Consider the following 25,859-nt stretch of genomic DNA (forward strand, 5'->3'; position numbering starts at 1 on the left):
TTGTAATTGTTAAGTGACCTCCACATCCTTATTGTGACTCACAAACTTTTTGTTGTATTTTCTCCCCATCCTGTTGAGGAGGGAGAGTGATAGAGTAGCTTGGTGAGTACCGGGTGGCCAGCTAAGGTCAAACCACCACAAGTGGCCACTGCAATGTGGGGACACTGGAGCTGCAGAGATACCACTGATGGCTCCAGAGAGAAGAGTCCTGAGGAGTCGGGGCCTATGTCACTTGTGCTTTGTAAGGGAAAAAGCCTTTAGGATGAGCTGATGCAGGGATATGTGGAGCAACGGGTCAATCCTGTTGTTTCCACAAAGGAGATGCCTCCCAGAGGGACAAAGTTTAAGAAGCCATGAGAGATTAAAATTCAAACAGCTATGATGGGATGCATGTTTTGTAGAGACAAGGGGAGGATGTTTTTGAAATGTTGAACCTGGACCAGGACCTATATCCTGATCCACAGTAAGAAGGGGTGGAAATTGCAACGCATATAGATGTTGATTTTGGTGTTTTGCAGGGGCGAGGGGTGGAGTTTCACTGAACACATCTAGACATTGCTACCAGGTCCAACTCTTTTGTCTGGTAGGAAGGGCAAAGTTTATAAAACACGTCTATTAAGGCTATGGTGACATTAAAAGCAGAGCTTGTAACGAATGTAACATTTTGCTGAACAGAAGGATGGAATGCATTGGGCATAATTGTCAGGGCTTTAGTAGCAGAAGGGCAGCGGGAGAGACCGCTGCAAGAAGCGGCCAAGGGCTGCCTACTCCTCAACAAAACCACCACAGGTCAGAGCTGAGTTCGCCCTCAGCCAAGTGTGGTGGCTCTGACCCAACTAGAAGAGTTCGCAGCACAAAAATGTATTTAAGAAAGTGGTAAAAACAACAAAACAAAACAAACAAAAAAAAAGAAACAAGGCCAGAGCAGAAGGACAGAGGAGGCAGACAAAAAGAAAAAGACCACAGCAGACCAGGAGGAGGAGACAGAAACCAAACTAGCAGCAGACTGAGCAGCGGCCATACAAGAAGCAGTTGAGCTGTGGGATGCTGAAAGGACTGCCACCTGCAGAGAAATCAGCACGCACAGTCCCCAACCTCCTGTGCTACCTGTGCCCAAGTGCAGCGTGCAGCAGGGGGCCTGGGGAACAAACCAGGGGAGGAAAGGTTTCACAGAGACAAAGGGAGCCTTCCATAACTGTGTGTTTGATTTTTTAATTTCTATTACCAGAATCAGTAATTAGAAGTTTGTTTATTGACAATAAATTAAGTTTATTGAAATTACACTAAAATTCATAAAACTGTTTTGCCTGCATCAAATCTGGCGATAAAATTATACCATAAGCAAATGAGTAGTGATAGAGAGAAAGGAGATAACACAAACAGGCTGAAATGCTGGGACTAGAGAGAAAGAGGGAAATCAGACCTGTGGAAAAGAGGCGTACCTCTCGCGTGGCATGACACTATTCAAACGTGAAAAACTAACAAAGTAATGCTACGCATAAGGTAAGCCCACCTGTATATTCCCAGAAGTAATGAAACAGCACAGCAGGATTCTGCTTCCTGCAGCTGTGTTTTTCTCAAAACTTGTTTAATGGCACTAGCCAACAGCGTGCCTCCAGCTCTCAATGGCTATTTTAAAGGAAATTTGTCTCCCCTCCTTAATTTAGCCAGAGAGCGCAGCACCAAAAGAATGAGAGCAATTCTGCCGTCTGTAGATTATCAAGCACTGCACAAAAACTCCAGCCTTGCATTAAAGCATGACTGCACGGTATTCCCCACAATACTTTTAAGGACCATTGTCTCTCACCTAATCCTCAGTTTAACAATATTGCAAAAGTTGAAGCACACATGGCTCTGTGTTACTAGAACCTGTTGTGGGGAGGATTTTATTCCTCTTCAGCCTTGTACGAAAATTCAATTAATTTGATTTTCCCAGTTGTTTAGATGGCATGATGTAAAAAAATAATATGAAAAAAACTTCTATATACATGTAAAACAGTTATCTAAAAATAAATCCATGGCAATCCACCAGCAGTTTATATGAGGGCCATTGAAACGATTTGGGAAACTATTTTAAAATCCATTGTATTTTTTCTAAGATTAAATTATCAGAAATTCCTTTTATTAGTAGGATGGTTCTGTATTTTAATTAAGAAATATATATTAAAAAATGTTGAAATTACTTTCCTGAGACAACAAAACCTTCTAGACAACCACACACCATGGAAAAATGAGTGTTTTTCTTTTCCTCCCATACACAACTGTTTATGAAAATCTGATTTTATTGATCAGATTTATGAAAATCTTCTGTAAAAAAATAAAATTCCCCATACATAATTTTGTGTATTAACTAAAGAAAGAAGATACTAGTGATAGTTACCCTACTCTCTTTTCAGATCTATAAGAATTCCATGTCCAAGGGACTTGAGCACTTCATCTGTTTCACTCAGTTATGTGTATATCTAACTGTAATAATTGCTACTATAAAAATACAAATGCTTAACTAATTGCGAACAATGAAACTGATAGATGTACAAATTGATGGATGGATAAAGCATGAGATTTACAAAGTTCTTCAGTCCATTTTGTCAATGCCCCTGCTTACTTCTGACCTTGCTGAAGTCCCTTACATTCTGTATAATTCTTTTTTCCAGTTTATGAAGTGACACTGACTCCCCTCCCACTTTGAAACAAAGCAATCTCTAGAAGCTCACAGGCAATGCAAGAACTGATACTCTGATTTTGTCCTGGGGTTCAAGAGTTAACTAGGTCTTCTCCCACTGCCTTTGGCACAACAAACTAGGAGCTGTTGCTGCCTCCGAACTCAACACACAAAAAAAATATATTTCAGGATTTGCAAGAGAAATTTTTGTATACATTGTAGAAGACTTCAAACTAGTTGTCAAGGCTGTAAAATACAAACAGGTAAGATTTATAGCTGAGCAAGATAAAGAGACCACTCAGCTGGAATGGACTCGAGTACAAATAAATGCTGGACAGAATATTATATTACATTACATGTCATGGAAGTAAGTCTACAAAGTCTGTACATTGAGAGTCTTGTATGCAGTTCATCTATCATCACATTTGATTACTACTACTTAACAGAATGTCAACTAATTGAAATCCCACTTCTAATTAACTTCAAAAGGGGTAAAATCTAGGATTTCTGCCCTGGACCTACAAACCTTTTTTTTTTCTTTTTTTTTTTTTGTTTTAATTTGTAGTAAAGGAGTGTTCAAGGTGTCTTTGGTGAAGAGATTTCACAGCAGAAAATATTTCATCTGCAATGGTACTGCCTAGGGACATACTAATTTAGCAATTCCAAATCTGGTCCTGAATTTGACATATTATTTTGTGTGTAAGCAAAGCCCAAAACATACACAGATAACATAGTCAGGTACTTGAGTTCTGCCCTGAAATGAGAATATCATTTTAAGCAAATGCAAGAACTACTGTCAAACGCCCAAGCTCACAGGCTCAAGGACTGCAAGAAAGCTGCTACTAAGATTATTGAGCAGTTTCTTACATTAATATTTAGTAGTTGCTCAGTGATATAAGAAAGACTGTGGAATTAAATTTTAAAACTAATGACCAAATTCTGTTAACCTGTTTTTGCACAGTAAAATACTAAGTAAACTCAACTTAAATAAATGTAACTGATTTGTCATATGAATAAGAGAAGTAAACTTCTAATTTTTATTCTTAAATATTCAAAGCTCCCTTTAAAATTTTACTTTTAAAAATAAAGCATACTTAGTCGTTCCCTTGATTCATAATTAACCCTGCAGAACCACCGCTCCTGCAGAATGGCTGCAAAGTTTCTTTATCAATAGCAGGAACTTCCATGAAAAAATCTGAAACAAAACAGTTTATATGAAAGATTTTGGCCTTATGAACTTTTAAGAGGTGAGGTCAAAAATGTTTGCTTCAGCTTTCTCATAAGATGAAGATAAAATATTTTAATAAAAGAAACAGTTATTCTAAAAATAAAGTGATATGGGGAGAGCTGGCGAAACATAGCTTGCACTGGAGTGGAAATCTAAAATAGAAAGAGGAATGTGGTCAAGTACAGAATCTGGGAAATCACAGAAGTGACTTTTTAAATCAAATAATACAGTAGTCAAAACAAAAAAAAAAAAAAAAAAAAAGAAAGGAGACCAAGTAACACAAAAGACCATTGAGAAGGTTAAATAAAGAAGGCCTGATTAAGAAAAGTCAGAAGTAGCTGTACAGATGGAAACAAAAAAGACCAAAATACTGGTTGTTTTCTGTCTTCTTAGCAGTAGTTTGTAACAAACATATATAAAGTCAATGATAAAACAGAAAGAAGACAGAAGCTGCAAGTAAATTAGCGGATCTGCAGAAGTGAGCATTACTGTGGAGAAAATACCTCAAGAAAACAAACAAAAAGAGACAATCTTCTATGAACCTCCTCCTGTCTTAATGTCTCCATCATTATTTCATCTTTTTATTCAATTATTTTTCTCTGCTTCCTGTTTTGGGGGAGAGATGGGGCAACAGAATATTTAATTTGCCAAGTATGAGTTTACACCTGTCCCTAATGGGAAAAAAACAATATCGAGAGGAGAAGCCTATAATAAAGTATACATAGAAATACTTCCTCTGAATGCTTTTCTAGCCTCCAACTTAGGGATCTCACAGGCTGGAAGTGGCCTTTCAGTATTTAAAAACAATTTAATCCTTGATGGATTTTTCTGCTTTGATTTTGTCCAGTTACTTTCCAAACTTCAAAAATATAAAAATTCCATCTGTAAAGAATTCAGTGCTTTGATACATGTGTGAAGAAGTACCATTTTTTTCATCTGAATTTCTCACTACTTATTTCTTTTGATGTCTTTTATGTCATGTATGGGCAAGAGTAGTCAACAATTGGTCCATATCTACCCTTTGTGTGTCACTTACACATTTATAAATCTTTATCATGCTGGAACAGTTCTCTTTCCAGTGTAAGAACAGCGCACTTTGTTGTTTCTTGTATGCAACCCATGACATATTTTGATCGTTTGTTGGCTTTCTTTGAACCTCTTCTAGGTGTTTGTGAATTCTGTGCTTTTTTTTGGGGGGGGGAGGTCCTGAAAGAGACAGCATGCATGCAAGCAAGCAGATGCGCACCTAACATTAAACTTAACTTTTCAATGCTGCTGGGCACTGGATTGAAGTTTTCATGGAACTTATCACAATCCTAAAATCTCATTGCTGATGAGTAAAATGCCCAGTTAAGACCTCTGTTTAAAAAAAAAAGTAAAATTAGGATAATTTTTGATGTTTGCTTTCAGTACCATTTATCTGCAGTGAATTTCCAGTGCTATGCTATCTCCAGTTACTGAGTTTCATAGTCTTTCTACAACTCTTCACAGCTGGTCCTTCTCATTACCATCCTAAGTAACTTAATGTCATGATGAAATTTTATCACTTAACTAGTAAACCCTCCTTTGTATTGCTTCAGAATATACTGAACAGCATGGATTCACTGTGGGCTCCACTGATGACACCTCTACAAGCTGTAAAATAAAATTACAATCACTATGAACATGGACCAGTTACTGCTATCCTATGCAATATTTTTTACACGAGATAGTTTTTCTTTTTTTGACACATAGTTTTATTGAGGGTATTTGGTGAGGACACCTGCCAAAAGTGACCTTCACACACTGCTTCAGTCAGATTGCTTCTGAAGAAGCCATGAAACAGGTGAGTAAAGAGCTCCAGCAAACTTGAGATATGTCATCTGTTTTCAACAGCTGCATTGGGCTACCCCAATACTGCGCATTTATCCATGGATCTTCTAATTCTACTCTTCTAATTCTAATCTTTTCCATTAATTTATTTGGTAGAGGTATTAATGCAGCCTCCCTAGATATGAAGAAGGATATGCAGAAACACAGCCAAAAACATGCAGTACTAGAGGAATAATCAGGGTCTGTGACAATCTTAGATTGTGGAAATGTTCGGACTTCCTGATGGCCACACTCTCCAAGTCTTCACAGTTTATTGAGTGAGATGGCAATGAGACACGATTGTCCTCAGAAAACTGATGATTCTAGAGCTGAGCATAAATTTTGTCGCCAAAAGATCGTTCCGGGATACTTCATCCTTCTTTTGAGAACTTCCTTTGCATTAAGTGTCCTGGAATTTTCAAGCATTGCTAGGAATGACTTTGCCTCCTTAGAAGGGGCTGCATGTCCTTATATACACATCATGATGTCTAAACACACAGGATATCAGCACCTTTTCTGACACAGATACTTTATTTGTGTGCCAAGTATTGACAGGTATATAGATCAACAAAATTATAATTTTAAATTACATGGCCCTCATTAAAAATGCTCATATAGAGAGCTTGCTTTGAATCATTTGAAATAACTTCTGACTATTAAAGTTGTTCTTCTCCAAAGGTTACTGCAAATAGATGCTCTCAGACTGATCAAAAACTCCAGTCTCCAAAATCTCTAAACATTCACTAAAATTACTGTAGACAGTGTTTGCCAAAACCTCTGAATAACAACCAGAGTCTGTTCACATACCTTCTTGTCATTTCTGGCTGCTTCTGCCATACATTCTCAAGTCGGTGTTTGGTACTCTCACTTCTCTTGCAGAAGAAGAAATACACAAATCATTTTCAAATGTTAAAACACTAGTTATGGTAATGAACTGTTACATCAGTAACATCAGTTACTGATGATTCACTGATCTCAAAGCTACCTCTCATTTTTTAAAAGCTCAAGCAACACTGCATGCAGATCTGTTATAAGTCTTTAAAAGTCACATCCTGGGCTCCGAGGAAGCTCGTTAGGAAAATAAATTCTATCTCAGGGATGGAAGGGTGAGGAGGGAGAGAAAAGAACAGCAAGAGAAATCGCAGCATAATCTTAAGTTGGATTTCAAAATATCATAGAATCATAGAATGGCATAGGCTGGAAGGGACCTTAGAGATCATCTAATCCAACCTCCCTGTCATGAGCTGGGACACCTCTCAACTAGATCAGGCTACTCAAGGCTCTGTCCAACCTGGCCTTGAACACCTCCAGGGAGAGGGCATCCACAGCCTCTCTGGGCAATCTATTCCAAAGTCTTACCACCCTCATACTGAAGAATTTCTTCCTAAAATCTAATCTAAATCTGTTCTCCTTCAACTTAAACCCATTTCCCCTTGTCCTATCAGTGGACACTCTTGTAAAAAGTCCCTCTGCAGCCTTCCTGTAGGTTCCCTTCAGGTATCGGAATGCAGCTATTAGGTTCCCCCGAAGTCTTCTCTTTTCAAAGCTCTTTTCAATATCAACTCGCTTGAGGACTAGTGCTTGGATCAGTACAAGCATATGCTCACAAATACTCACCACTAGGCACGCAGATTTAAAAATACAAGCTGAATAGAATGGTAAACCTCAAGGGTTAAAAATTTGCTGTAAGAAACCAGATTTTAGCTGACGATATCAATTTTTATATAACAAAGGAAGTATAAAGAAAACAAAATGCATGTGTCAGAAATTGTGATGGCATGATGGGAAAAGAAAATGAGGTGTTGAATATTTGTACAGCAGCAATGTCGTGATGAATGTATAAATAGGATGATTTGTTGGTATTATGCTGCTGACATTATTATGCCCATTAAATAGCAGAGGAGTGCATCAACAGAAAATTATAGCATCCAAATTAATATGAAGCTACCACCACTCTCAAACTGTGCCCACTCATGTGCAAGCAGGCACACCATTCGGATTTACAGTGAATTAAGTTAGAAGCAAAAAGTTACACAACCTGTGCAAAAGGTGATGTTACAATTGGAATACTCTTAATTTCATTGAAACACACTGTGCTCTTCTGAGATGTTTAGAAAGTGTTTTGTGGCTACAAAATGTCAAGAAATTACAGATTTCATAGAAGGAAGAAAAATGAAAACAATTAAAAGTGAACAATGTTTTACGTCCCTTCCTGACTCTCTGAAATTGTATTTCTCTTGACTGTTGGATAGATTCATGTCAGTTTAAAACTACAAAGACACACTCACACTTTTCCTACATCATTGTGCATTCAATTTAAATTATTTTTGATAGCTGTATATCAGTGTAAGAATTTCTCCACCACCTCAATTTTCAAAATCGAAGGACGGACAATTCTTTTTTTCTACAACTATACAACATAAGCATAATGATCCCAAGGAGATTTTAATTGGCTTTTTGTTTAAAAAAAGAAAACAAGATACCAGGCGATAGAAATAATTCATTCAGGTTTTGGACAGCAGATGCTTGGATTTACAACAGTGGCCCACTGAGACGTAAATAAAACTGATTCACCTATTACCTGCTTCTGATCAGGCAGTAAGTACTTGGGATAGCTTGCCTACATTTTTGCATGTGCGCTTGCCAGTAGGTTAATTTTTTCAGTCTTTTCTTGGTGCTGAAGGAGTAGAAGGTCAAATGTTTTTTTTAGCCATCTGTTCTCACTATGCTATGCTTACCTCCTCATAAACAGAAGCAGCTTCGCTCGCAGTGCTTTGTGATTCCTTCGTACACCATACCTCCAGACTAACTGTGCCAAGCATGCCTGCTGTGCAAACCAACTCCTTCTTCCCTCTGAACTAATTGCATCCACTGCTCCAAGTTAACAGAATACTTTTTCCGTAACACCTTCGCAAATCACAACAGCTGTTGCAAGAAAGCCTGCAGCGCATACTGTAATGCTTGTGGCCTCTTCCGCAGTTGTGGCTAAAGAAAACATCCTGCGATAATGTGCTTCTCTAGAAGGCGCCAGCTCATGGTGTACAAGACATAATCAATGTAATCATATTAAAAACTATAAAGTCACCTTAAGCCATGCGTCTTGAAAATTTCTGCTACAAAGTTTGTCCAAGTTCATGCTTTGTCATTTGTAAAAATTCCAGACAATAAGAATGATTCTGGATCAAGACATAAACTTAAATCATCCTGAAAAGTATGCTAGATTCATACATATATTTCATCTGGGACTTTCTGAAAGAGTGCAATTGAAATTTCTTCAAGGATTCTTTTCAAAGAAAAAGGTTCTGTTGACTGAGCAGTTGATTAAAATAGTTTCTTATTGAAGATCTTTACATTTTAATACTAATTTAAAATAACAAAGTTTATTAAAATATTCTACAGTATCTTTAAAACAATTCATAGCAATTTGTACTACACGAAATTAGTGACGCTGTGAAGGAACACAATTAAATGTGATCTTCTAATGCCTCCAATTTATTGTATCTTTGTACTATATCTTGCAATGAAGAATTGTTAATCTCTTCATTACCAAAATAGCTCTTTTCTACCTACAGAACATTGATTAAAGCTCAGATCACCATCTGTTGAGTAATTCTAGTTATAATGGTTTGTTTCTTTTTTTATTTACAGATAATGCCTGCAGGAGTCGTATCTTCCTTTCCTTTAATGCCCCCTTCCTTTAGATAATTGTCCTATCTACCTCCTTCTCTCTCTGGAACAAAAATCTGCCTTCTTAAATTCCAAATAGAAAGACATTCTATTCATTTTAATCTTGCAAAACTGCATCATCAACTCAGATTCAAAACATGAAACAAAAGCTCTGTATTCAGAGAGAGAATCATTTACAGAGTATTTAAGTATGAACTATAATATAGGAAAACAGGAAATAACGTAGAAATAAGAAAAAGTCAGAAAAACTCTAGTGTTGGCCATGGTGTCTAGTTCAATGAGAAAGATGAAACAGAACACAGTCACAGCATGAACAAAATTTAATCCGTAATAGTGCTGGTGATTTCTTACAGTTTTATTATAACGTTTAACCATCTGACCACTAATTTTAACTATTTAGAAGTTACAGTGGATTGCACAAGTACCTCTAGCTCATTTCAGCACAAAATGATTAAACTTACTTCAGCAACAGTTATGTACACAGGGCTTAAATGTAGCCTTTGCACTGAACCATGCTCAGCTGGTGACTTTTGTTGAGCCCTCCCTGCCTCATAGATGGCTGCTTGCAGTTACAGCACAAGTTCTGACTTAGCACTGTACTACCAGGATAGTACAAGCAAAGCCGAAATAACACTCAAACCACTAAATATAACCTTTGAACTTGATATAAGAGACTAAAGCCAGTTAGGTCACACTTCGACATGGGAAAACATTTTTCTTTTCCTGTAAAGCTATTTCGGCAATTGAGAACTCCAACAATGTCATTGATTTGAATAATATCAAGTATCGACTAGCATATAAAATAAAAATCAAACCAAATCTTGATTTTAGCTCTAGTATATTTAGTAACAACCAAACTATCAATCATAGTTTTAAAACTATTTTAACACACTTATTAACTTAATACTTCAAGAGTCACTGTATTTTTCATTTTCACTAAGAATTTAAACCCTTGGAAACAAGACTTGCAATGCAATTCCAATAAAAAGAAGAGTAGGGATGGTAAAATATTGTTTTTGCTTAAAAAAAAGATCAGATAAAAAGTACAGAGTGTTAATACAGACAGGCTGTAACTGCAACTGTTAAAGGCTGTGACCCATGCAATGCAGAATTCAAGCATGCACAAAGAAGTGAATCTGCTGGGAATTATTTTTTATATTCCTGCTGTCTGCTCATATTTTTCCCCAAGAGCTTAGAGTATGATCATTTGCATCATTGCTTCATAACTCAATGCCTCAGAGCTTTCTCAGAAACAAAGTCTGTGACTCACTCCAGTGATGAAGTACATCTCATAGTTCACTTTTGCAAAGTCTTAAATCCCCTATATAGGTGCACGCTGCAAGAGAGTGAAGGTACACTACCCTGTTCACACTCAGCATCTGGAAGACCGGTTCTTGAACTTTCAGGGCTATCATGTAGTAACCCGGTTTTATCCATGTTCATGCACAGAAGGCTCCAGATTAACGTTGCCACACTTACCTTTGCCCCTATATCTATAAAATTTTGTGCAAACCAAAAGATTTTAAAATCCATAAAACTGTTATGGGCAAATTAATTTTCTACAAAATTACATGTAGATGTGATTTACACCTAGTCTTTCTGTGTAATAAACAGCAGATTTGTTGGTAAACAGCAAATGTTTTTTCACTTCCTATAGTACAAAAATACATTTTAATATCTTAGTGAAATCTAAAGTAACTGTAAAGTAAATGTAAAGTAAAAACCTAGTTTTTACTGGATTTTTTAAAAATATTTATTCAATATCAGTAGTTCTTATGAAATCATGAACGTTTTAGAAAAAAAAACACATTACAGTCAAAATCACAGAAGCAAAGAAGAAAGCTTATGAATAACGTTAATTCTAACTCGACTTTTTCAAAATACCAATTGTAAGTACGTAAAACACTGACAGTCTCTCTCTGCCTGCCATTTTATCATTAAAATCATGTCATCCTTAAAAAGCAATTTATAGTCTTTAATGAAGAAACACTATTATGTTCTATCACTGTTTTAGAAAAAGTTTGTATCCAGAGAGATGTGTAGGGACAAGTATAAGTATCAACCACAGTGGGAACGATGAGATTATCCAGCAAATGTGTAATATTTTAGTTTTGCATACTGAAGCTCGTCTCTATCACCATTCAGTGTTACTATTTCAAAAAGTGAAAAACATTTCATGCAGCATAGGCAATACTACTGCTCACTTTACCAAGAGTTTCTTGGCATGGTATCTTACTTTACTTTCATCACATTATTTTTACTCATCCTACCACTACAAAGTCTTTTTCAGTTCCACTTTCCATTAGGCAGGATTTCAGAATTTTAAAAGAATTATTTGTATGTTAAATGATCCATAATTTTTCTGTCCATTATTTTAAAAAAGCTAACATTTTAACAGCCTCAGGGATACTAACTACATTTTATGCTCCACTACAAGGCCTAAAAAAAATTGGCAGGTAAACTGCCAAAACACAGATGTATTTAATCCACAATCCTTTGCATTTCAGTAAATGCTCAGACTATATGAGCACTTATACAGCTCGGTTCAATTCAGTTAGTACTTAACAGCATTGGCTTAAGCGGCTGTTCACCAGGATCATAACCACACTTACGCAGCACACGCTGTGACCACACACTGCTCTGCTGAGACTGCAACTTGTATAGATTTGTATAGGACAGACCAGTTTAAACCCATTGCTTCAAAACTGTCTCAAGGACATACACACAACCAGGAAAACAATCCTCTCAAGTGTAATGCAGAGATAGTTTAAGACTCAAAGTGTCAACACTTGAAAATGGAATTAAACACTGGAGTCTCTTCAGACTGTGTAATTTTCAGTATTTGACTATTATCTCATCTAGCACTGCAATACTTCTCGTCTGTTATCTGTGGAGATGTTCAAAACCCGCCTGGACGTGTTCTTGTGTGATCTGATCTAGATGGTCCTGCTCCGGCAGGGGGATTGGACTAGATGATCCTTTGAGGTCCCTTCCAATCCCTAACATTCTGTGATTCTGTGAGAAGAGAGGACTCAGGGGGGACCTCATCACAGTATTCCAGTACGCAAAGGGCAGCTGCAAAGAGGACAGAGGCTCTCTCTTCCCAAGGAGCCACATGGAGAGGACAAGGGGCAATAGGTACAAGTTGCAATGGGAGGGGTTTCATCTCAATATAAGAAAATATTTTACAATGAGAACAATCAATTATTGGAGTAACCTCCCTGGGGACATGGTGGAGTCCCCATCACTGGAGGTTTTCAAGATGTCACTGGACCAGGTGCTAGATAACCTCATCCAGGCTTCCCTTCCCACAAAAGGATAGACCAGATGATCTTTCGAGGTCTCTTCCACCCTGGGCCACTCTACGATTCTGGTCCAGCAGACTTTTGCAAGGGTCCAGTGTAAAAGAAAAAAAAACATAGCGTGAAGAAAGAGTCCCACACGAAGAACTAAAGAAGTTAATTATAAAACATAAGAAAAAGTCTGAAAGGAAAACAGTATATTCTCAAATGTATAGCAATGCCTGAGTGTTAAAGACCTGGAAGTTTACAGTCTCTATGGACCTCCACTCTGAATGATTATTTTTTGTGACCCCTAAAATTTCACCCATGGATTCTGTCATTCTTGTCATAAGATCCAATCACTCAGATAACCAAAAAGGCCTAATAGAACATTATGTACTTCTGACAAAACCCAAAAAAGTTGACATCATTTTCACTTTGAAAATAAAAGAATTTTAAGGAATTTATTTCTAATATTGAATTATTCCATAATGCTAACGCACAGACCAGATTAATAACTTCAGTCCTGTCCTCTCAGACACTTGCTGCAATAAATGACGCAGAATGTGGATGATAGTAAGTCAGCAGGATGTATTTTTTTTCATAGATATGTCAGGTGTTTCTGACAGGCATCTCAGGTGATGTTCTAGTTACATTAGTGTGACCAAATTAATTTATTTGTAATACAGAAGGTTAAGAGGAGAACTTATACTGAAGTTATCTTATTCATTTTCTGCATCTTATGAACTCAATGCTATGCTTGGCAGGTTAAAACAAGTATTTTAGTTCTACACATAATATAGATTCTTTTTATATCCCTGGACTTACATTATGAATATATCAAATTTTGCCCTTTGGAACACCACAGTTTTGAGGTTAAAGAACTTTTCAACTATTGGACAAAACTGGATCTACTATCTCCCTTTTAATTTTTCACTATTCAATGAATTATGCTGATTCATGCATGACTGACTATCTCCTTTACACTCATTTAAATGAAAGTATGGTTCACAGGCAAAACAGAACTGGAACACAGGGAACAGAATTCCAGCATGAAGTTGCTTAGAGAAGGTATCTGGAAAATACTTTATTTCCAATACCTTTCCCATATGGAAATAGGACTTCACCCCATGTTACTCAATTACCTTGATTATTCTGGGGCCTTTATTATTACTGGGGCCAGTATTATTTAACATCTTTGTTGGTGAAATGGACAGTGGGATCGAGTGCACCCTCAGCAAGTTTGCAGATGTCACCAAGCTGTGTGGTGTTGTAGACATGCTGGAGGGAAGGGATGCCATCCAGAGGGACCTTGATAGGCTGAAGAGGTGGGCCTGTGAGAACCTCATGAAGTTCAACAAAGAAAAGTGCAAAGTCCTGCACGTGGATCAGGGCAATCCCAAGCACAAGTACAGGCTGGGCGGAGAATGGATTGAGAGCAGCCCTGAGGAAAAGGACTTGGGAGTGATGGTGGATGAGAAGCTCAACATGAGCTGGCAATGTGCACTGGCAGCCCAGAAAGCCAACCGTATCTTGGGCTGCATCAAAAGAAGCATGGCCAGCAGGTTGAGGGAGGTGATTCTGCCCCTCTACTCAGCTCTCATGAGACCCCACCTGGAATACTGTGTTCAGCTCTGGAGTCCCCAGCACAAGAAGGACATGGAGCTGCTGGAGCAGGTCCAGAGGAGGACCACGACGATGATCCAAGGGCTGGAGCACCTCTCCTATGAAGACAGGCTGAGAGAGATGGGACTGTTCAGCCTGGAGAAGAGAAGGCTCTGGGGTGATCTTATAGCAGCTTTCCAGTACTTAAAGGGGGCCTACAAGAAAGCTGGAGAGGGACTTTTTACAAGGGCGTGTAGTGATAGGACAAGGGGCAATGACTTTAAACTGAAAGAGGGGAGATTTAGATTGGATATAAGGAAGAAATTTTTCACTCAGAGGGTGGTGAGGGAGTGGAACAGGTTGCCCAGAGAAGTTGTAGGTGCCCCATCCCTGGAAGTGTTCAAGGCCGGGTTGGATGAAGCTTTGGGCAACCTGGTGTAGTGGAGGGTTTCCCTGCCCATGGCAGGGGGGTTGGAACTAGATGATCTTTGAGGTCCCTTCCAACTCTAACCATTCTATGATTCTCAAGAGGTATCTATTGTAATCAACCATTTTTCACAAGCTGGTTAGCTTCTGATTTATTTTTTCCAGCAATAACATACAAGAGTGAAGCAGAGAGAAATAAGTGTTAAAAAGGAATAAAATGAAATGAGACAAACATCATTACCCAAAAATCCAGGTACCATAGTAAAATTATATGCAAAATGTTGGCTTTTTTCTAAACAAAGAAATACTGTCAATTTCTTTCAGGTTCAGCTATTTTTATTTCATCAGGTCATAAGAATGTAAATTTAGCTTACATGTGAACAACTGATTAGAGAAAAATCTAATTTTACAGTTTACAATACAGCATAAGAAATAGGTTCTACCACAGCAATTATCGTCAGGAAATAGCAGTAATCTATGCTGAGTAAATAACAGCCCAGAAGCAACTCTCTACACCATAATGAAAGAGAAATTGAAGATGATGCTATCTAGAACAAGAGACAGATAACAAAATGGATTATCTACACACAATCCTCTCTCATATCTTAACTGTTCTACTGATTCGACCTGCCAAAAACACTGACTGTGGGCAGACAGAGGTAGTAGTTAGGTGCCATAAAGCAGCAATCACCTGGAATATGCTCAAATAACTGATCTTCCAAAAATGAAAATCCACTACAGTCTTAACTGTCAGCAGAAAGAGGAAAAAAAAAAAAAAAAACAAACACAAACAAACACTAAAACAATGATCAAGTTTCAGCTTTACAGAGGAAGGTGGTATGAACTTCAAACGAAATTGAATTACACACAACAGAAGTAAATAACAAGCCAATGACTGGGTAAAACCCCATCTTTAGAAAATGTGCAATACACCTCTGTTTGTTTCAGGTTTTGCAGAGAATACCTATCTTACATGTACCCACTGAGAGGAAATTCTGTCAGCAGCAAGTACATTAGAGAAGGGAAGCAAAAAGGAAGACCATCTAGAACACCTACCTACTCCTCAAGTTAATTTTCAAGAAAGGTATGCTAATCACAGTAAAAATTAACAGAAAAGGACTGGTTTGGAGTAGTGGGCTGGACTTTAGCTGCAACCATTGGATCTTATCTGTGAAGACATTAATCTGTGTCTCTCAGCCAAAAAAAAAACCCAGATGCAAAAAAAAAAAAAAAAAAAAGGAGTAATTAGTGGCTTTCCTCATAAACCTAAAACTATTTTTGCAAGTTTAAAAGGAATAGATGAGCACGATGATCAATTTTTTTTTCCCTTATCTACCTCTCCTTCCAAGTGAATAGATTAGGAAAAAGTGTTTTCTTCTGCTTTTTCTAACTCAGGAATATACTCTGCAATAAGAATAACCAGTTTACAGAACTTGTGATTTTTGACTTTTGATGGTAAATTTGGTAGGGCCCAACTAAAGAGATTATGAATGAGAACACTTTCTCACTTAAAGGTAAGTCATGTATCCATGGTCAGGTGCCTCAGCATATGACAAAAGTTCTGCAGAATTTGAAATGGATTGCAGTGAAATAAATGCCATAAAATCTATTCATAAAGTTACAGTTAAATTAAAATACATTGAATGAATCCCATAAGTTCCTAGAAGTAAATTCAATCTGCTTCACCATCTTCATCTGAAGGACAAAATAATTTGACTAAAACCTAGAATCTATTTTTCTGTTCCACTTACACCAACATAACCTAACTGCTATTCTATAGTAAGAACCTAAAAGCAACTCCCAGATTTGATATAAAACAGATTTCATCCCCTAAAGCAAATTACTTATAAGACTTACAGTGGCTCATTTTTTGAATTAGCAGCATGTTGACTAACAGTACTCCATTTAAACTATTCTAACATAGTAGTCATAAGGCTTTGGTTTTCCAAGTTGCAAATTGTCACCTCCTCTCCCCTCCCGAAGGGGATAGTCATCTTTTTGTTGATCAAAAAGTGATCCAACGATGAAGAGAATTCATTAGTAAAACTGTTGGTATTAATGCCTTTTCTACAATATACTTTCAATAATGCCGCTGAATGAAAACAGCAGCTTTGTCGACAGATTACACCTGGAAACTAGTTACAAACTAGAACAAAGACTGGAGTTAAGACAGCTACTTACACAAGAGCTGTGTTCATCGCATTTGACGGTTCAAGGAGGTGCGTATCTCTTCTTTCAAAAGGGCCAGAGGCCCTTCTCCCCTCCAAGAGCTGTGCCCTCTGCCACAGCCCAGCTCCCTGCCGGTATGACCATATGGTAACCGGTCAGGAGCAAAATGAAGAACCTCATTTTATGAACCGACACAAGAGGAAACCTAAAGCAATGACAGCACTAAGCTTTAGACAGCAATTTGACTTCCAAACAAATGCAAACTTATGGTATTACAGGCAAGTTCCTGACCCAGAAGAAATGCAATGGTTTGACCAGTTTTTCTGTGCTCTGTTGACAAGCCTAAACCAAAGTACAAAGACAAAAAGTTTTCAAAGGCTTATAAAGAATTCAACCAGTAACATTTTCCAAATTCTGGATTTAGAAGTTGGTTAAGAAAGATGCACAATGCAGAAACAAAACTACACTGTGCAAAATAAGAGCCTTTCCTAGAAAATTTGTAATTTGAGCATGGAGCTCATTTGAGCTCAGACACACCATTGTAGTACATAAAGAAATGCCACCTAGTATGACATAAATATAAATGAGTTCAATCTAATAACAGGAGAAAAACTTACTCAATAACGAGCCACACAAGATTAAGTTTTACCTTCAAAACTTACATACAAGACTCCTGTCCCAAAGCCACACTCAATCATCCATGAAAAAATTCCTTTAGTGTCATAGCATTCACAACGCAGCAACAGGAACCTATGTCCACTAACATTATTAACATTGTATTACAATCCAGGGTGTTTTCATCAGGGCAGGGATGTCTGTAATAATTGTATAACCACAGCTTAAGTCTTACTGGTAGTTCAGGTGGTTGGGTGTTGATGTTCCTACAGAAAACAAACAAAAAAAAACAAAACAAACAACCAAAAAAAAAAAATCTACAAAATCTCCAAACCACACGTGGCCAGTATTTGTTCTGCTTAAATTCTAAGGCACATTCGCCAAAAGCCAGGAAGTTTTTAATATGGTGGAGATCAAACATGTGGGAGTGTGACAATTCCATAAGAGGCTACAAAATCCTACTTACAGCTTTTCTATTTCTGCAATGCAAAACACTTACAAAGGGGAAAAAATGCTTATTTCATTGTATATGTTCTAACATCTTAGGCAACAGGTAAAAGTTTTCGACACAAACCAGTTTTCAGTTTTGTAAAACAATGACTCACCATGAAGTGCGATGCATTAACTCTAAACAAACAAAAACAAATTTCAAGTGACAAAGTGAAAATCCCCAATATTTACAGTCATCTTTCTCACAATCTTATAGGTTGTTTTACTTAATTGTTCAAGTTTGCCTTATCTTGTCAGCTGGTTACAGCTGAAAAGGAAAAATATTTCCATGATTTTCATCCTCATAAAAACACTCCCTTCTGGCTGCTCAGAAAGGTAGCACTCATTAAATACGCTTAAATTTTTTCTTTTACATATTATATCTCACCTGCTTGGGAAGCCGGAACAGAGAATTTTTGTAAAATATATCTTTAGCCTGACTCCATGTTCCATCAATGATGATCATAACAGACGGACTAGAAGACACCACAGCAACTTCTTCCAAATTGGTTGCTTCAGCTCCAGGATACAAAATTAGAGTACTGGGATTTCTGCACACAGTTGCTAATTCAGGATACCTTTAATGCACAGACACACAAAATGACAACAATTATTAAAAGTTTTCACAACTAATACATACTTTCAGATACTCCAAGTTAGTAACTCCCACTTATCTTCTCCAAATTTTACTTAAGTTTCAAAAAAAGTCCATTTCTCAGCTACCACTTTCTCTTTCCAACACCTCAAAAGTTGTTGGTTCTCCCTCAGCTCCTACGGTGGGAGAAAAAAACACTCAAAAAAACTAATGAATGAAAACTCGATAAAGCAATATATCAGGAATAATTTCCAGTGCTTTAATCATTAAGTCTCTACTGTCTATTTGAACTAAAGATGTTTTGAATTGTTTATCAAAATTTAACATATGTATTCTAGGAAAATTTTTTCAAGCACTTCACACAAAAATACTACAATCATACCATTTTAAATCCTGTATATATAAAGAACATCAGTAATTCATGGTCCACATCTACAGAACACTTTTGAAAACGTTACGATCTCAATTTATCTTTTTATTATTGGTTTTTATTACTACTTCTACAATCACAGTCCCCAAACTCATACTTTCTCTTCTTCCTTCCTGCTGCCTTCTACATTTGGCAATCATAGCAGCAGAATAACTACTGTCTATTAAGTGTTCATTTAACGTACATGGAAATTCCTGAAATTTTTGCAAGCTCTGAAACTTCTGTAAGTTAGTGTATAATAATCTTTGAAAGGCATTGTCATTTAAGTGGTATTGGAAGCCTCAAAAACCACCTCGTCAAGTAGGCTGGTAAGGAAGAATTTGAGAAAAAGCTGGCCTCGTAACAAAGACTGAATTACTTGTCTTTAATCAATTTCAGCTGTATCATCATGTAGTCTTGAGATCTCCTCAATCAGAAAGCAGGAAGAAATACAAAGCAAGGGCTGACTGTCTGAATCATATGATAAAGAATAAGAAATTAATTCTGCATAGTACCTTTGAGATTATAAAGAGTAACTAATATGGTAGGAGGAGAAGGGCAATATGTAGTTGAAATAGCACATGATTATTTGTGCTCTGAAGTGGAAAAGGAAGCCAGTACAGCGGATCAGTGAAAAAAAGGTGTATCAGAACGAGGTTAGCCGTAGCCAGCACACAAAGCAGGCTCTCCATGCTACCTATCAAGAACCACTAGGTGTAAGAGCATGAAGACAGACACAGGCAGGGTGTAGATATCTAAGTTCACACAGAGAAACTTCCTAATGCCACGGTGACCCCACAGGTTTTAAGCCCCAGGAGTTGGGCACCTGCACCATTCCTCCAAAAATCATGCAAGATGGTTAATAATGGGGTTTGAGTTGATATGTACTACGTGTACTCCAAATCTGTGCACTCCATTATCACTATCTGGGGATATATGAGAAAACACAGTTTCACCAGTGTTAGGTTCAGGCAGAATTGCAGCGCCTAAGACATTGAGATCCTGTGCTTAGGATTCTTAATAGGACCATATGGCAAATATCCAAAATGAAAGAGGAACTGAATTCAGCGTACCAAAAAGCTGAGAGCTAGTATTCCAATATTTGACCATCCTCGCCTCCCCAAGCACACAGTCCAGACTGATTCAACACTACACAGTTCATTACTGTCACTATTATTTACTAAAAAAAAAGCAATGATCTTTCCTCGCAAAATGAACAGCAAAAGTAGTGTAAATAGAGACTCAAAATCTGTAAGATAAGTCTGTGACAAATAGAAATACACATAAAATTTCTCTGCCCAGTTTTTTTTTAAACTTTATTTACATTGCTGACATTTGGTATCACTTTAGCTTAACCAAGAATCATGCTACTCAAAATGAAAAGTAAGGGGCTATCTCACAACAGGCTACCTAGCACATTTAAATCTAGCAAATCCGTCATTATTTTCAGATGTTTGCCTTGACAGTCTAACTCCTCGAAGAGAAAAGTACCTTAATTCTGGAATAGCAGAGCTTACAAATCATTAACATCTCTCAGACAATTTAAAAAATAATGAATTCTTAAAACTCATCCAAAACCGTAATGTTTATGAAGTTCATATTATGAACACTACAACTCAAGTCTTGCTCTCTGAAATATGATTCCGTTGACAAAAATGCTTTTCAATTCGTACTCATCCAAGAATTCTAGTCATTTCTGTCTACAACAGTTTATGCAAAAGCAAATGTGGTTCTAACAAATCTTGTAATTTTGCCCCACAAATTTAACCAAATATTTGAGAGCTGATTAGGTATACACTGCTGTAAGACCTTTATAAACTAGTAGGAGTTGCTGCTATCTTGAAGGAGTTTACTATCCACAAACTTAATCCTAGAGTGACACTGAACACACGCAGAGATCAATTTAGTGCTCTTTTCTTTCATAGCGACAAGTTCTCAGAAAAATATGCTGCGCAACACCTTCTAGGTTATGGTTCACACTGACAGTCACAGTCCGTGATAGCAGCTCTATTAAAACATGTGTCTTTCATTCATAAAACATGCTTATTCTTCTTCCCTTAGAACAGCACAGGAGGAATGAGCTAAACATAAACACTTAATTATTTGCTTAGAAAAGTATATAATTTGTATGAAACAACTTCAAAAAAGTTTTTGTACCTCTATACAGGTACATCCTGTTAATTCCACTGCAGGTTTTGTATTTGATGGGTTTTAAGGCTTTGCTTCCTGTTAGTTTGTTGCTAATACACAGTGCAACTAGACTTTTTCTACTCACATACTACCACCATTAAGAATTTGTCCCCCAAAACAGTTTTTATGTACCTCCTTCAGCTGCATTTAATTAGACGAAATAATACAAATTAAATAGATGAAAGAAATGAAAAGTCTCAATAAAAGACTGAATTTGTATCTGGTAAATAAAAATGTACCTGTTAACCGAACAAATTGATATGGCATTCAAAAGACCAGTACATATCAACAATATCATTTTTTACGACCACTTAGCAAGAATATGCTTCTGATACGCCTGCTTTCAGTAAACACTGTAATACAGTGTATTTAATCACATACTATTTCTGAAATACTGCTATAGGGCAGGATTTTCTCTACAGGAGTCAAATGTTTTTAAAAGAAACTTACAGGAAACAATTTTGAAAAATCAGCCTTTTCACTATAACGCTGAAATAGAGCTGTTGCCTGCTGAGCTCTTTTGAAAACCTGATCCGCACTCAACAGTACAACAAGCATACAAGTAAAAGGACTAAGAATGGATTCCATCTTCACAGAGCTTTACTTCTAAGTGCAAGTGCATGTAATCCTACTATAAAAACACATTCAAATAATGTTAATATTGATTTTTTTGCACATCAATAATTCATTCCATTGTTTAAATACAAGAGTGATTTGAGACAAATAGTATGGCATAGTGAAAGTACAGGAGACAATTTCATTAAGGCTGATATTTGTATTCATGACAACTCATGAAATATTAAAGGATATATGCCAGTTTTGAAACTCTCCACAGAGTCAAAGCAGAAGCTCCTTGCTCAGTCCTGTGCTCCCTAGGAAAACGTATTTTTGCTTTTTATCCCTGCCGAAATTTCCCCTGAAAAACAAGGGTGGAGTCAAAAATACAGTACCAGGTCAGCTGGCAGTCAAAACTGCCTTGTTTAGAATGACTAGACAGAAATTTCAGGCCATGCACTAGATCATTGCCATGGGAGGCAGATAAGCAACTACTTAGCAAGACACATCTCTGATCCCAAATCTTCCAAATTGTAAAAAATTGAAGGAGGAATTGAGTAAGTCTCACCATGCTTGTAGCCACTCTCCTGTGAACTCTTTATCCTTTGGTGCGGTTTTTGTTTCCCTATTTCTTTTAAATTCAAGCTGCTTTTATATAAATTCAGGAACACAATTCTGTAGTCCAGCTAGACTTCTATACGTGGGGAAATTAAACTCAACAGAAACACAGAGGTAATTGAGGAGCAGAAAGCTGCATTAGGATAAGCACGAGGACAAGCTAGAAGCACAAGCACAAGCAGTCACACCAGAATAAGCTTGTCCAAGCTACTGAAGGAACAATTGATCATGATGATGGAAGAATCTAACACAGCAGCTGCCCACGGTCAGAAACGTGGTCTTCTTGCTTTTCCTGACATCTTGTGACATACAGTAGTACACAGTTTCACAGCATTTGTGACTTCGAACATGGCAAAATACAACAAATCTGTCATCAAGACATGTTGCTTTGGCAGCGGAGATGCAGAGTGAGGGCGGATGTTTGTGCTGGGGGCAGCAGTTGCTGTAGACAAGATAGCTGGACCACATGCCTCACAACAAAGCTTTGTTTATTTAGCGGGCAAACTCATTCACGGAGATGTTAGTTTATGACAACCTGGATTCAGGAACCAATTCAGTGAAAGAAGTTCCTCCTTTAACTGTATCTCTTCTCACCAGCGTTCCAAACTGTTGTGGGTTAGGCTGCTCCGGCAACCAAACCGCCCCCACACAGTCATTGACTCACCCTCCCCCAGCCCCAGGGATGAGGGAGAGAATTAAAGGGTAAATGGGATACCCGTGGGTTGAGATAAGAACAATTTAATACAGATGATTTAATACACAGTGTAGATGCTCACCACCCCCTCGTATGCGAAGCCCGTCTCATCCCGAAGCTGCAATCCTGGACGAACACAAGGCCCCAAAATAGAGGGAGGGAGAGAGAGATAGTACTCCGAGAGTGGGAGTACTGGGAGAGAGGGGGAAAAAAAGTCAATAAAGCAAAAGCGCAGCAAACGCAAAAGAGCAGAAGCGGCAAAAGAGCCAAAGCGCAAAAGCCCTTCTTTCCAGCTGTCCCTCACTTTTATACTGGGCATGACGCTGCATGATATGGAATACTAATTGGCCAGTTTGGCCCTTAATCTTAAGTTCCACCACAAATCATAAGGGGAATTGTGGCCCCCTTGTCCCGCCGTGCTTCTGCACTCCGGCACACTAAAAAGTCCTTGGAGTCTCACGTCCAACCACAAACATCAGCTTGCTATCAACATGCTTCTCAGAGCGAGCCTCTGAGTAAAACCAAAACACGGAGCTCTTCTAGCTGCTAAAAAGACGAGCTAACTCTGTCCCAGCTAAAACCAGGACACAAACATCAACATTTCCTGCTATCTTCGAAACCTCATCCTTATCTGCAAATGCTTGAACGTACAGTGGCCTAATACCAGCAGACATGTCAAAGACAATGTCAAGGCTGGGCAGGGTAAAGGGGCACAGCAGTAAGACCAAGAGGCTAAACTGGGAGTGGAAGAAGAGGGAGAAGAGCAGCGTGGTTGCTGATCAGGAGACTACTTTAAGTTACATTTTATTCCACATCATAGTCCTAGATCTTTACATAGCACTTTTGTAGAAGCCTTTCTTAGTGTGAAGTATGATTAACTTCAGAGAATTAACAAGGACTTTAATTTTACCTTCCATTTCAGTCAGAACAGACATGCTAATGGCAGACTCTTTGAAGGCACCAAATTCCAAGAGGAGACTTGAGAAGCTGAAATTCTAAACAAGTACTTTTCTTACTACAGATCACAGGTTGACTTTTACAGAATTCACAACTCTGCGTCAGGGAAAAAAAGAAAGATAATGTTGATACATATGAACAAAATCTCTTAAACAGTCTACTCTTCCTCAGCCTTTCTTAAAAATTCTGCGAAAGTACAATACAAACTCCTAACTAAATGACAATAAGAACTTACTTCTTCATTTAGATACTGTACTTTAGTGTATTAACAGACTTAGTAGGCTTTAGAACTTCTTTGTTTTGCATGCCACTTCACAAACAACTTTTCTTATTAAAGAAGTGGACCAGGTAAAGAATTTAAACCATGAAATTGTTCTATGTTTACTTAATAGCCATGAAGACAACCAATTAAGCAAATGCTTCATTTACTTTCTGTCATGCATATTTATGCACTATTAACAGCGGTTATCAAAAGCTTCCTGTAGATTTGTTATGAGTAGGATATGGAAGCTATGAATCTCAATCCTTAAGTAAAAATCTCAAAAGAATGTATTATAGTGAATCTCTGATGAAACTACAAATACACACAGTTCACTCATATGTAAGTAACAAGGAACAAAGATGTGCAGCTCTGTAACATTCCACCCTTGCCAAGGTAATCATTTAACTGCGTTCTTAATTGTCATTGGTGGGGGAGGGCGAAGAAGAATATATCTTAATTTTTCCTTTCGGAAATATTACAACTGCAACATTTTATAACAGTTTTTACTTGATGTTACCTGAAAGGGCCTGGTAATGAAAATGGCTTGGTTGCCTGTAAGGCATGATTTAGGTTTCTAAATTACTGTAAGGTGAGTATTGAGCAACATAATTATAAAAATGTGATTTAAGTGACAGACGTGACACTTGGTGGGAACCAAAGGGACTTTAAATTCATATGTATTAGATGTTAACAGAAAAAGAGCTTGCTTGAAAAACACATTCAGTTAAAAAGAGATGTTACCTTCTCTGAAGCCTGAGAATCTGTTTTTTTCCCTGTGGGTCTTTAAGTAATAACAAAGGAGAAAAAGAATAAAGTGGAGGCATATGAAGGATCGGATAGCTTGGAATTTTCTTTTGTAATTGTTTCTAGATTGCTAAAAACTAGCAGGAAGTCTCCAACAAGATTTCCAAAGACACTAGAATTTTAAGAACAAAAGTTGTTCCCAGAATTGATGGGTGATATTAAGAATAAGTATGACAGAAGAAAAAAAAGTTACTATCTCTACAGAAGAAAAAAGTACAAATTAAGGGGACAAAACGTAAAGGATGAAAAAGAAACACAAAGAAGACTTTTGCCAAGTCCCATACACTTCACTGATGTCACAAACCATATGAAGTATAAGAAGTACAGGCAAACATGACTATAGATACAACAGAGACTCCCTAAAATGCTAAGGATGGTTATAAAAGCATAGCACAAGTCTAAGTGAGTACCATGAAAACTAGGTAAAAAATAAGCACATTAATTAAAACCAGAGGGGAAAAAAAACCCTCCATGAACCAACACACTGGTCTGCAATTTGGTGAAAAAAATAGTAGTAAATAAAATGAGGAATAAGTAAAATCTCAAAAACTGAATTTCACAGTTGACTTTTTCAATGGAATAATGTAGGCAGCAGAACCAGTGTCTGTTAACAAACAAGTCAGTTGTCACACTAGAATATAGGCCATCTCAAAAAGTATGTTACTGTAGTTAAAAAGTTAAATTCTTACACACAAAAAAAACCACCTAAACAAATACCACAAACCTATCTATAGGTGTGAACTAGCTAGAGAAGGTCTACTG

General features: G+C 37.4%; 1 protein-coding gene across 1 annotated transcript in view; it reads right to left on the reverse strand.

The window, feature by feature from the left end:
• Window positions 1-25,859, reverse strand: part of DTWD2 (DTW motif tRNA-uridine aminocarboxypropyltransferase 2) — a 121,866-nt gene that overhangs the window by 21,155 nt on the left and 74,852 nt on the right. Inside the window, exon 4 of the mRNA XM_086629865.1 lies at window positions 18,402-18,591. Coding sequence (XP_086485991.1) covers window positions 18,402-18,591 — 190 coding nt within the window. The remainder of the gene's footprint in view (window positions 1-18,401; window positions 18,592-25,859) is intronic.

Source organism: Tauraco erythrolophus, chromosome Z (assembly GCF_009769465.1).
Source record: "Tauraco erythrolophus isolate bTauEry1 chromosome Z, bTauEry1.pri, whole genome shotgun sequence".
NCBI lineage: Eukaryota > Metazoa > Chordata > Aves > Musophagiformes > Musophagidae > Tauraco > Tauraco erythrolophus.